General features: G+C 39.2%; 1 protein-coding gene across 1 annotated transcript; it reads right to left on the bottom strand.

Moving 5' to 3' along the window:
• Positions 1-2,987: 2,987 nt before the first annotated feature.
• LOC117540833 (cathepsin Z) lies at positions 2,988-8,626 on the bottom strand. Its single transcript, XM_034207703.1, has 6 exons — positions 8,488-8,626; positions 7,097-7,260; positions 5,652-5,831; positions 4,892-5,039; positions 3,445-3,610; positions 2,988-3,145 (listed from the first exon to the last, which is right to left on the bottom strand). The coding sequence occupies exons 1-6, from the start codon at positions 8,616-8,618 to the stop codon at positions 3,032-3,034; spliced, it is 903 nt and encodes a 300-aa protein (XP_034063594.1). The 5' UTR covers positions 8,619-8,626; the 3' UTR covers positions 2,988-3,031.
• Between the last annotated feature and the right edge of the window lie 4,791 nt (positions 8,627-13,417).

The following is a 13,417-nucleotide window of genomic DNA, read 5'->3' as shown; positions in this document are numbered from 1 at the left end:
TGAAAATGGAAAAACTGTTGACCAAAATGTGAACATGTATGTACACTGAACAAAAATATAAATGCAACACTTTTGTTTTTGCTACCATTTTTCATGAGATGAACTCAAAGATCTAAAACATTTTCTATATACACAAAATAACCATTTATCTCAAATATTGTTCACAAATCTGAAAAAATCTGTGATAGTGAGCACTTCTCCTTTGCCGAGATAATCCATCCCACCTCACAGGATGCTGATTAGACAGCATGATTATTGCACAGGTGTGCCTTAGGCTGGCCACAATAAAAGGCCACTCTGAAATGTTCAGTTTTATCACACAGCACAATGCCACAGATGTCGCAAGTTTTGAGGGAGCGTGCAATTGGCATGCTGACAGCAGGAATGTCCACCAGAGCTGTTGCCCGTGAATTGAATGTTCATTTCTCTACCATAAGCCGTCTCCAAAGGCGTTTCAGAGAATTTGGCAGTACATCCAACCGGCCTCACAACCGCAGACCACGTGTAACCACACCAGCCCAGGACCTCCACATCCAGCATGTTCACCTCCAAGATCGTCTGAGACCAGCCACTCGGACAGCTGCTGCAACAATCGGTTTGCATAACCAAAGAATTACTGCACAAACTGTCAGAAACCGTTTCAGGGAAGCTCATCTGCATGCTCGTCGTCCTCATCGGGGTCTCGACCTGACTCCGGTTCGTCGTCGAAACTGACTTGAGTGGGCAAATGCTCACATTCGATGGCGTCTGGCACGTTGGAGAGGTGTTCTCTTCACGGATGAATCCCGGTTTTCACTGTTCAGGGCAGATGGCAGACAGCGTGTGTGGCATCGTGTGGGTGAGCGGTTTTCTGATGTCAATGTTGTGAATCGAGTGGCCCATGGTGGTGGTGGGGTTATGGTATGGGCAGGCGTATGTTATGGACGACGAACACAGGTGCATTTTATTGATGGCATTGTGAATGCACAGAGATACCGTGACGAGATCCTGAGGCCCATTGTTGTGCCATTCATCCACGACCATCACCTCATGTTGCAGCATGATAATGCACGGCCCCATGTTGCAAGGATCTGTACACAATTCCTGGAGGCTGAAAACATCCCAGTTCTTGCATGGCCAGCATACTCACCGGACATGTCACCCATTGAGCATGTTTGGGATGCTCTGGATCGGCGTATACGACAGCGTGTTCCAGTTCCTGCCAATATCCAGCAACTTCGCACAGCCATTGAAGAGGAGTGGACCAACATTCCACAGGCCACAATCAACAACCGGATCAACTCTATGCGAAGGAGATGTGTTGCACTGCGTGAGGCAAATGGTGGTCAAGGCAAGGCAAGGCAAGTTTATTTATATAGCACCTTTCAACACAAGGCAATTCAAGGTGCTTTACAAAAATGAAAGACATTCAGACAAAGGCATTTAAAAACAGTAAAAGATAATAAAAGAAACATTAAAAGAAAAAATACATGAATAAAAAGTACATGTATAAAAATTACAGTGCAGATTAAGATATGAATAGTTCACACAGAAGTTCCACTTTACTGATGAACACAACGGCTCAGTTTCAATTAAAAGCAGCGACAAAAAGATAAGTCTTCAGCCTGGATTTAAAAGTAGTCAGAGTTGCAGCGGACCTGCAGGTTTCTGGGAGTTAGTTCCAGATATTTGGAGCATAATAACTGAACACTGCTTCTCCATGTTTAGTTCTGACTCTGGGGACAGAAAGCTGACCAGTCCCTGAAGACCTGAGAGATCTGGATGGTTCATAATTTAGCAGGAGGTCAGAAATGTATTTTGGGCCTAAACCATTCAGTGCTTTATAAACCAGCAGCAGTATTTTGAAATCTATTCTTTGACACACAGGAAGCCAGTGTAAAGACTTCAGAACAGGAGTGATCCACTTTCTTAGTGTTAGTGAGGACTCGAGCAGCAGCGTTCTGAATCAGCTGCAGCTTTCTAATAGATTTTTTAGTGAGACCTGTGAAGACACCATTGCAGTAGTCCAGTCTACTGAAGATAAAAGCATGGACAAGTTTTTCCAAATCCTGCTGTGACATTAGTCTTTTAATCCGAGATATGTTCTTTAGGTGATAGTAGGCTGATTTAGTAACTGTTTTAATGTGACTGTTGAAACTCAGGTCAGAGTCCATGACTACACCTAGATTTCTGGCTTTATCTGTTGTTTTGAACATTGCAGGCTGAAGCTCAGCGCTAACTTTTATACGTTCTGCCTTGGCTCCAAAAACCATTACCTCAGTTTTGTCTTTGTTTAATTGGAGAAAGTTCTGACACATCCAGTCATTGATTTGTTTAATGCACTTACTCAGTGTTTTAACTGGAGAATAGTCTCCTCGTGAAATGGTTATGTAAATGTGTGTGTCATCTGCATAGCTATGGTAACTTATTTTGTTGTTTTTCATTATCTGAGCCAGTGATAGCATGTAGATGTTAAAGAGAAGAGGCCCCAAGATGGAGCCTTGAGGAACCCCACATGTCATATTTGTCAACTCAGATGTGTATTTACCTATAGAAACAAAGTTGTTTCTGTCCTTTAAGTAGGATTCAAACCAATTTAGAACTGTTTCCGAAAGTCCCACCCAGTTTTCTAGTCGGTCGAGTAATATGTTGTGGTCAACAGTGTCAAACGCAGCACTGAGATCTAATAATACTAACACTGAAGTTCTGCCACTGTCTGTGTTTAAGTGGATGTCATTGAAGACCTTAACAAGAGCAGTCTCAGTGCTGTGGTTTGGACGAAATCCTGACTGGAACACATCCAAACAGCTATTTAAATGCAAGAAATTACTCAACTGGTCACACCAGATACTGACTGGTTTTCGGGCTCCCCCAGACCCCCCAATAAAGCAAAACTGCACGTTTCAGAGTGGCCTTTTATTGTGGCCAGCCTAAGGCATAAAAACTAAGTAAAAAAAAATAAAAAATCCAATATTGTTAAGAGTCACTTAAAAAATAAAACAAAGCCATTAAGTAGAGTCTTTCTATTTAATTTTAATTAAAAGTGTAATGTTTATGTTACAACAAGGTCTCCATATGCACAGTGTTTCTCGATACCTAGGTTGAAGAAATTTCCTTTTCCTCCTTTAAAGGAACTGGTGACAATTCTCGCCCAGCCGTGTTCCCCCTGAAGACAAAACAAAGCATCCATTAGTTATTCTGCAGGCCAAAAACCCAAATCAATGAATTTCATGTACTGAAAAAACACTGTCTAGTAGTAAAATGGATAATAGAGTAAATCCATGACTAGTAAAGGTTCAAGGCTTTTATTGTCATATGTACATAGCTACAGTGTAGTTATGACAATGACATTCTTCCGTCACAGGCTCCTCCAAGTAAAGTATTTAGGTGTGCATGTTTTAGCTGCAGAGGTGATTCATTCCTGACTGAGAGCAGGGTGTGGTGCAAAGAGAGAAAGAGACCAACCCAGAACTCTCCCCAGGAGTTCCTGACGATCCAGTACTCGGTGCCGTCCTCTGCCACGCCCCACCCAGCCACAGAGATGATGTGATTGGGCAGAGACAGCGGGTGAAACTCTGAGAATATGCCTCCCGAATATTCCACCAGGCCAGCGGTGGCCATCAGGGCACAACTGAAGGAAAGAAGGAGAGGGGTTAAACCTGACTTCACCTACGTATGCAGCAAGTTTAATAAGACAATGCAGCCTTTTGTGATTCACAGAGAAAAAGTGAAATAATATATTGTAAAAGGATGACAGTAAAATAATGAAATGCTAAAATTGTGGGGGAAACTTCTGAAGAAATTGGAGTCAGGACTCAGAGAGACACGAGGAGAGCTGGAGCTTTGATGGCAAACGCTGACGGTTTATTCGGAGCTTCGGCCGGAGAATTCACAAGACATGTCACGGGCCACGAGTTGACCACACGGTTGAGATGCCACAATCAATTCTGAAGAACCCTCCTGTAGCTCCAGGTTTGAACTAGTTCAGAGTGTAATAATCAACATTCTTCAATAGATAGACTAAACAGCTGAGGACACTGAATCACATGTGTTGTCGCTTATGGCTCGAGGTCATCTACACCCCGAGAAGGATGTGTCCCACAACAATAACTATCTCTGACAGAGAGTTGCCCGGTCATAAACTGGCCGCATCAACAATATGCTAGGGCAGCCCCTCCTTATGGGAGATAACGGTTGCTCAAGGTTGGTCAGCTGCGTCAGAGGGCGAAGGAGGGCAAATGATTCCCCAACAAAAATCAATAAATGAAAGTCAATAGAATGAAGTAAATAAACACTAGGGATACAAAATGGTGAACAAGAACACAAGCTTAAAAACTAAGGCTATAACATAACATCAAATTGAGAAGAAGAAGAGGAAGACTCTTCGTTAATCCCACATGGGGAAATTCAGTTTAAAAAGATTTAATTGATGTTTTTTATTTCCTTATATAAAAAGTCCTTTGTTGACACTATTTTTCAATAAGATTAAAAACTCTTTATCGATTTCAAATTGGAAAACGTTTTAAATGTTAATAAATAAAAATGTGAAAAGAGACTTGGGTTAAAAAAGGAGTCGAATAGATTTTCACATTTCTTTCAAAGTGCTTTCGGCTGTTCAAGCAGGAACACAAAGCGTCCTTGTAACTGTGAGAACTTTCAGTGCCAAATTCCACGAACACAGTTTTCTGCAATGAATCTGCAGTCACAGCTTCACTAAAGCAGTTTCTCCTTCAAGGTCTTTTATTGATATAATATGTATATAAGTTTTATTTGGATATATAAACTCAGATTTCTCATCTTATTTTAAGCTTTTTAAGTCGCAATCCTATAATTTCCATACATTTCCAAAAGTTTGATCCAACAGATCTGCTGGAGGTGTCAAAAGGAACTGGGGGAGGAAGACTTACTCTACCTGATGGGCCCGTTGGTGTAAATCTCAGCTTTTATCTTGTCTCTTCCAGAAACTTCTCCGTAGTCGCCAACTTTCCACAAAGTGTAGTTCTTCACCACAGCACACGACTCAAAGGAGCAGGTGCCACACTGGTTAAACTGCTCACACTCTGAAACAAATCAGATAATTTAATATGATTTAAGAGATAATAACAAATTATTTTAATTAATATATGGAGATTTCCTTATTTTTTCTCAATTTTATAACACAATAAATGAAATATGTTGGATTTTCAGACTCAGAAATAGGATTTAAAGACACCCTCTATGATATTGTTAATTTGTTTTGTTTGAGACTCAAAACAGCTGCTTTAAGGAACAACTGGAGACCTATGATATTGTTTAAATTGACCAAATAATGTTTTTTTTTACAAAATGACAAACCTGCCATCATCTGTTCCTAAAAATGACAAATAGAAATACATTTTAAAACACTACAACCAACCTGATGATATCAGTTTACAATATAATAACACTTCTTTAAACTTTTTACACAAAAAATTGCCAAAAATAAGTGGACTCCAAACCATTACACCAATATTTGACTATTATAAAAAAGCTTTAAAATTAAGATTTCCCTCAATGAAACTAAGAGGTCAAGCACAAACAAATGAAAAAGGATAGCCCTGCACCAGGTTGTCGACATACTTTTGGCCAAATAGTGGAAACAGTATGCAGGGTGATCAGATCCATTAAAAGATAGAAATTATTTATTTTTATACTTTGGTCTTTGGCTTGGTAGTTGTTGCAGGTTTCATCAGGGATGCCATTCCTGTGTGCGTAGGCGTAGACTCTCAGGTGATCTCCTCCGTGACAGGAGCCCGCCCGACCGCAGTCGATCACGTTCTGCACCGACAGGTAGGCCGACGGCCACACCCCTCCTCGTTTGATGTTGATGCGGTCTTGGACAAAACAATAACAATACAAATGTTGAAATGGGAAAACAATTTTGAAGAAAATACAGTTTTATCTTGTCAGACTGCATGTTGCTGACTATAGCACAACTAAGGATGACAGGTATTCATTGAGATCAACCATCTTGTTTCCAAAGGGGGAAATTCAGTACATGAAACAAAACAACACTGTCACGGAGGTGATCTCTGGGCTCATAGATCTCGGCCTCCGTTACGGGTTGTTTAGTTTTTGTTGTTGAAAAGTGTTCCCTTTCCCCATGTCTGTCGTTGATTGTGTGCACCTGGTGCCCTGTGTTGTCTCCTCCCCCCTCACCTGTGTCCTGTTGGGTTGATTGGGTTGGGCATTTAGGCTCTGGGGTTTTGCTGTTAGAGAGGCAGGTAGTGTGTGTGAGATCCTTGTGGCTGCAGGCTGTGCTGTGCTCAAGGAAACAACAGCAGGATTAAGGCTGTGTGTGTCATTGTGTTCATGCTGTAATAAATGCCCACACCGGGTTGTATTTTGGACGTTCTGCCTCTGCCTCCTTGCTTGGTCGGGCCGCTCAATTGTCAGCTTCACAAACACATTTGCACACACAAAAGCTCTTCTAGGTCTAACCTACTCTACACATAGAAATACAAAGTTATTTACATACATTTACATGCCCCTGTATTAGGTATACACTATTTCCATCTCTTAAAGGTGGGGTATGTAATTTATTTCAGAAACACTTTGCTTTGACAATAAATACGTTAAACATTTAATCTGTGGAAGCCGTGGCGCTGTAAAAAGCACAACCAATCATCTGAGCCGGCCCGGCTAAAATAACTGGATGGCCTACCTGCCTGTCAGCCTTCCATCTGTGCACAAACTTATCTCGTGCCCTCATTGGTCATGTGCGCGTTCGTGTGTGTTGGAGGAGGGGCTCTGTAAGGAAGTCTGAAGGAAGAGGCAGAATTTTTCCAGTTGTGTACTTTTAAATTCTAGCGCACTCGAGCTGGTTTCTCCAAAATGACATACCCCACCTTTAAGATAAGATGCTTTCAAGATTTAGAAAGGATCCAAGTGAACTGGACAGGTTGTTTTGTAGGCTAGAGCTTTAAATTTAAAAGCACATCGCCCAGTTTTTTTAGAAATTCAAGTAAGCCTTAGAGACTATACAATGACCTTTTTTAAATCGTGGCAAATAATCGTACTAAATATATGAATGTCTGTCTGTCTAAAATATATTTTACATTAATCCCATCTTCTATCCACCCCCCCCCCCCTTGGTTACCGGCCAGTGCGCTGGTGGCCCCCATGGCCCAGCAGGAGCCGCAGTACTGGGGGATGTGCTGGTTTCGGGTGGTGCTCACATAGTTCTTCCCCTCGATGTTCCTCCAGTCCCAGGACGGAGGAAGGTCCGACACTTTCACATACTCATGTGGCCGGGCCTTTGTCCTTAAACATGTAAAAAGGGTAAGTCATACAAAAGTAGTGGATAGAATATAGAAACACATTATATCAGAAAAAGTCACAGTTCTAATTTGTACATTTAGATGAATGTACCATAAGAAATCAAGTTGTAATGATCACTGTCATAAAACCCCAAAATAAAGTAATAACATTTCTACAGAAATTGGCATGCTTTCATTGACAAATTGTTGCCTCTAATTTGGTGCAATGACAGTTAATCAGGCAATGCTCTTCCCATTATAATAATAATTACTCTGCAAGCCATGCAGGAATGGGCAACAATCAATATATCTCTATTCAAACCCTATGATAGCTTTTCAATATGTCGGCCAGTTGATTGTTCATTTGAAGGGATATATTTCCAAGATTAATACCATGTTATGATTTATAAGAATATAGTAGGCTACAAGCATGTAATATCTTCACATGTCATATTTGTGTAAAATGTTTATCATTTCACATTTTGCTGTAAATAATTTCTATATGTAAAACCTAAACTTGGTCAGGTTAACCATATGACCATTAAAATGGTGATTATCAAGGGAGACATACAAAATAATATTGCAAAAATACATGAACAAGACAATATAGCAGAGCAGTAGAAGTTGTCAGATAGTTCACTTAAGTAAAAGTAGTAATCCTACAGTGTAAAGATATTCAGTTTAAAATGTAAAGAACATTGTAATTACCTAAATAATTCATTATGTGTAACCAATGTGCTGCAGGTCTCCCTTGAAAAAGAGATCGTTGATCTCAATGGGATTTTCACCTGGTTAAATAAAGGCTACAAACAAACAAACATTATGCATGATGGCCCATTTTAGAATGATAAAATACCATTAAATTACGTGATTGATATGCGAGCATCACGGATTGTGCAGCTAGTTAAATGTGGAGCTCATATTAATAACAGTATATTCTGCTTGGTATACCATAGCATAGCATACCGTTATGTATTAGTGGATTAACGTGTTGTTGATGTTTTATGTTGGATTAAGCCTACCTTTCAAAACTGTAACGTTACTTAAAACAGTACCTGAATGAGAGTGGATGTTTAAGTTAAATTGTACCACTTTGTATATTAACTTTAACACAAACATAGCCTTTTTGTAGAAAACGTACGAAGATTTCCGTTTGTTTACTCACAACAACAAATCAAAATCCCTAAACTGTGCCCTGTCAGAGCAACACGAACATCATTTCTCCACTTACTTTACAGAGTCTGGAGTCTCGTCTCTGATGGGTTTGTAACACGGTTCAGATATTAGTCTTGAGGAGATGATTTGCATGGAAAACGAAGATAAACAAAGCAGCAGCGGTATGTTTGTTATTGAAGACGCCATGTTGGATTTCCTCTGTCACACGCGCAGCCAGCGCCCCCTGTCGGCTCATGTTATCATGACAACAGCGTCCCACAGGCAGTTGAATTGATCGCAAACACGATAGGCTTACATGTATTATTTATTACCTATGATTATTACATTGATATTAAAGCTGTTGATTATAGCCTATATGGTAATTTTTTCATAAATAAATGTAAAACAACAACAGTTACACTTAATTTACCTTTTTAATACTAACCCAAGGGATTACAATGGCAAATGTTACAATGAAATCTTTGAACAAGCATTCATAGGCCTGCCTTTTGTAATTTGTGGTTTGAATTATCCCTTATGAGTTGGGTAAGTACATGGCTGAAGTATTTGTACATTGAAATGTTATTTTAATAAAACAAAAACAACAGTAGTAGTCCTTTATTATACCAAATGAAATTAAAATAGTTTTTGGGATGTTTGTTTTGTCGATTATTTTATGAAATATTGTTTAGATGCATACACATATATAAAAGTCTACTTTGTTGCTCACCAACATTTTAAACAATCAAACGAGACAATCAACTAAATAATAATCCATAGCTTTATTATGTGCATTTTTATATTTGTATTTTCAAAAGTAGTTAATTACTAATGTGTTCTTTACTTCTGTTTCATACAACACATCTCTTTTGCTTTTCACCACAGTGATCAATGTCTATATGTGTCAATAAAAACAGGTGTTACAGCAGTGCAGGTTTAGCAGCGTCAGCAGGAAACTTTAAATAACATACTCAGTTACAATCACATTAGGACTAATGCAGGGACTGATGATTGGTTTGGTTTTCATATGCAGCTCCTAACAAGGTTATGAAATCACAGGATGAGGCTCAACTTCAATCAAGGTTTGTTTTTGTGACTGGGAAGCACTATTGTTTGTGCTTTTAATGATTACACTAGAATCAGATTAGATGTGCATTAGCTACCTAATGAACCCCCAGCAGGAGTAGAGATAAATCACTCACCAGTTATTCTTGTTGTGACATCCATCTTCAGGTTGGGATGATGATGCTTAGCAGTTCATATCAAATCTGCTGAGTCGTAAGAGGAAAGTATGTTCATGCGTTAATGTCGGTGTCAAAGGTGGAAGATGGGCTCTAAAAAAGTAATACGATGCAAACAACCATAATGATAATATCTCTGTAGTAGTACATGCAATATTTCTGGGAAGTGAGTACATTAACATTTGGCACATTCAAAGCAGGACCCCAAACGATTTAACAACTGGCTCTTAGTCTGCCATTGATTTGTTTTTAAATATAGAGATGTTTTAGGTCATTTTGAAATGTATGAAATCACGCAGCCTCCTTCAACGGCAGTACAAGTTGCAGAAGTAAAGTAGGTACCGGGAAAAATATAAACAGCACTTCATCACAGAGCAAACATTGAACCATGACTCTGAACATCTGGAAATGATGATGTATGTGACAGTGAGGATGGGGAGGTTGTGTTTTCCCAGAAGGAGTCGCTCACCTCAAATCATTTATTAGTCTCCACTCAAAGCTCATGAAACCATTCGCAAACAAACCTCCTGCTATTAAAAAACACAAGTAAACAGCTATAATTCTGGGCTGACAAGTCGACCTCAACCTCTGACTGGATGAATACTTTCTTGGTCCTCATCGACATGAAATAATATTTTTGTAACTAAAATATATGAAATGGAAGGTTTAAACATGCTTAGTCTAAACTGAAACTAAACAGATCGAGTAAACTTCATTTAATTAGATTCAGAACGCAAGGTATGCACATGTGAATGAGTACAAGGAAACGCCATTTTCAAGTTATTTAAATACTAACCCTATTATAACCATCTTCAGATTCATATTTACATTTTGTTTCTCTGCTGTGACATGTCTCCATGCTTTAATGTTCAAAAAGCTCTTTATTCTTCTCATACTGCCTGTGCTGCAGCACCTCTTTTCACCCTCTGTCTGAAACCAGAGCCCAGTCTGCTCTGATTGGTTAGCTGGCCGGCTCTGTTGTGATTGGTCAACCACTTGGAGATGTCCCGCCCCTTAGCCTATCTCGTACAATGTGTTGGAACCAGTCTATGGTTGGAACGCTAGCCAATAGAAGCGCAAGTGTGACATAGTGATGTCACTATGTTATGGAAATAAACAAAGGAGTTTCAGGCAGGGGGGACTGTGTGGGAGAGAAACTCCTTCTGGAGGGAAAAATATTGGATTTTAGCCTTTGCAGACCATTTACATGCACCGAAACCTTTATAACAGACTACAGGAAAGGGGAAACCCCAAGACATAACAGGTCATCTTTAATTGATTCACATTGATTCAACATGATAGATAAAACATCAGATCAAATGTGACCCTTTACATTGAACTTGAAAACATATTATAACATACAATTGAGAATATTTCAAGTTAATCATTTAGGAATATAATTATTTTGGGTAATAAACGTAATCTTAATCAGAAAAACACTGAAACGTCCTCATCTTTAAGTCATTTTCTCTGTGTTTTCTCTGAGAGCAGACACCGCCGACTCCTCTTGAGACGTCCATTGTATTGCGACACACAGAGACTGTTGTCTGCTGCAGGACCAGAGGAATGAAGTCCCGACGACCTTTGACCTCTGAGATCATCGCCGCTGCGTTGAATGCCGAACTTTTCCCCACTTTGGCACTTCTTCAGACGCACAAACAGTCCTCAATAATACATGGCCTCACAACATAAGGCTGCTCTTTAAATCTGAGTGCTGTAACTCTTTCAGGCTGTAATGTGATGTTACAAACATCCCAGAGGTAATACAAGAGCATCTGTCAACATATCAGTTCTTTCTGACGAGGCCTACATCCTGGATGTATGCATTAACATGAGTATCTTCCTGCCAGCTAATGCCGAGGCGATGACACCATTAACAGACCTTTGGATAATGCATGCCATTATACTTCTTTAAACCATTCTCACAAAGAGCATCAATTACAGATGTATAGTAAAGGCTGTATCTTTAAGAGATGCAGGACAAATGAACAGAACTCAAATGATTGTGCTGCCGTAAGAAACCAGGTCTAAGCTATTTTGTATTACAAATGAATAGCGATAGCTAAAGCTCGAGTTTCTTCAGTAAGCAGCCTGGATTTACAGATGGCTTTCATTCTAGACTGAAATATCTCAACAACTACTGGATAAATAGTTATTTTATGGTATTCATGGTTCCCATAGGATGAATCCCACTGACTTTGTCGATCCCCTGACTTTTAGCGTCACCAGCACATCACAGAAAAATATTTAAAAACCTGGCTCTATGGAATATCCGCAGATGGTGAATCCTGGTGACATTGGTGATTCCCCGATTCTTCCTCACGTGCCACAATTAGCTTAAAGTGTGATTTTGAGAGGAATATCTCAACTACAATGGTAAGGATTACGATATTACGATATATATATTTACGACATTTATCAAAGACATGTATGCGCCCCTCAGGATAAATTCAAACCTGTTTATTGATCCCTTTATCAAGGACACATCTTAGTTTATACCTTTTTAGCCGTGCAAGCATCATGAGATGGGTTGCGAATGGTGGTCATTTCACTAATGTAGTCCAGACTGAAATCACAACAACTACTTCATTGATTGTCAATTGATTTTTTAGATACAATAACGGTTCCCAGAAGATGAATCCTTGTGATTTTGACATGAGTTTAACTTGTAGATTTGAGTGAAATGTCAGTACACTATCGATGTTTTTTGGTCAAATTGTGCACACTCATTCATGTCTCCCTCAGCATTGATTGTTTTCTCTTTTGAGATCCCCTGACTTTTTATTGAACGCCATCATGAGGCCGAGATTTACATTTCCTGAGTACTTTTTAAAGACAATACCTGACAAATAAATGGAGTTGCCTCGTTAACTCATTACCCTCAGCCTTACTGTCAGCCCAGATGTACTTTTAGTGCTAATTTTCAAAGGCACGCAAAACATCAGCATGTTGGCATTGCAATTATAAGTTAAGCATGCTAATGAAATCATTTAGTATAAAAGGATGGCAGGAGAAAATAAAGTCAAACTTATACAAAAAGTATTAAACCTGCCTGTTTTACACCCTGATCCCATGTATTTGTATGTTAAGTATGTATAGTTGACATGATCTCATCTCCAACAATACTGAACAGGAGGTTTAATCACATTTCTTCTAAATTGAAATCTGGGAGTTTCCATTCAGAGATATACACTAAATGTCTGTCTAAATTCCAGAAGAGACGATCTGCAGCCGCAGCTACCACAGAGGACACTAAAAAGCCCACTTAAAGCAGAGGCACCTTTAGAGTGCATGGAAAGTGCATCCATGTAAATATTGAACAAACGCACAGTGTGGATTTCACTCACGGATCAATATTGAAGCAATCTGCACGATAATCTCATTTGCACTTCTGTTTTCTTCTTGGCAGAAGCTGCTGCAGACTGGCAGTGTGGGATCTCCAGTGAATTTACTATAAACTCAGCGTTTAGAAAGATTTTCACAAAAGTAATGAATATTTTATGTTGGCAGGGTTTCTGTGATAGACAGAAAGGATCTCAATCTGCTGCTGAGGATTGTGTGATGTTGTGAATACATAGACTGACTTTTGAGATGCTTTGTTAACTGTTTCCTTAAATCTAAAAGATTATTCCTTGCAATATTTAAGCAAATAATGACTCTAATTTCATGAAGCATACATAATTTCTGCTGTAAATATTACCCAAGGATGCACACTATAGTCAAAAGTATAAAGACATCTATAAATGAAACCCTTGTGACTGTGAA

Source organism: Gymnodraco acuticeps, unplaced genomic scaffold, assembly GCF_902827175.1.
Source record: "Gymnodraco acuticeps unplaced genomic scaffold, fGymAcu1.1, whole genome shotgun sequence".
Lineage (NCBI taxonomy): Eukaryota > Metazoa > Chordata > Actinopteri > Perciformes > Bathydraconidae > Gymnodraco > Gymnodraco acuticeps.
This window is presented reverse-complemented; position numbering and strand designations above follow the sequence as displayed.

What these genes read in the sequence shown, in the direction of transcription:
- LOC117540833 (XM_034207703.1), bottom strand. Translation starts at nt 8,618, where the DNA reads ATGGCGTCTTCAATAACAAACATACCGCTGCTGCTTTGTTTATCTTCG. An exon ending in GGCCACCAGCGCACTGGCCG is followed by an intron (nt 5,832 to 7,096) that starts GTAACCAAGGGG and finishes GTTTTGTCCAAG; the next exon opens with ACCGCATCAACATCAAACGA. An exon ending in TACACCAACGGGCCCATCAG is followed by an intron (nt 3,611 to 4,891) that starts GTAGAGTAAGTC and finishes TCTTTCCTTCAG; the next exon opens with TTGTGCCCTGATGGCCACCG.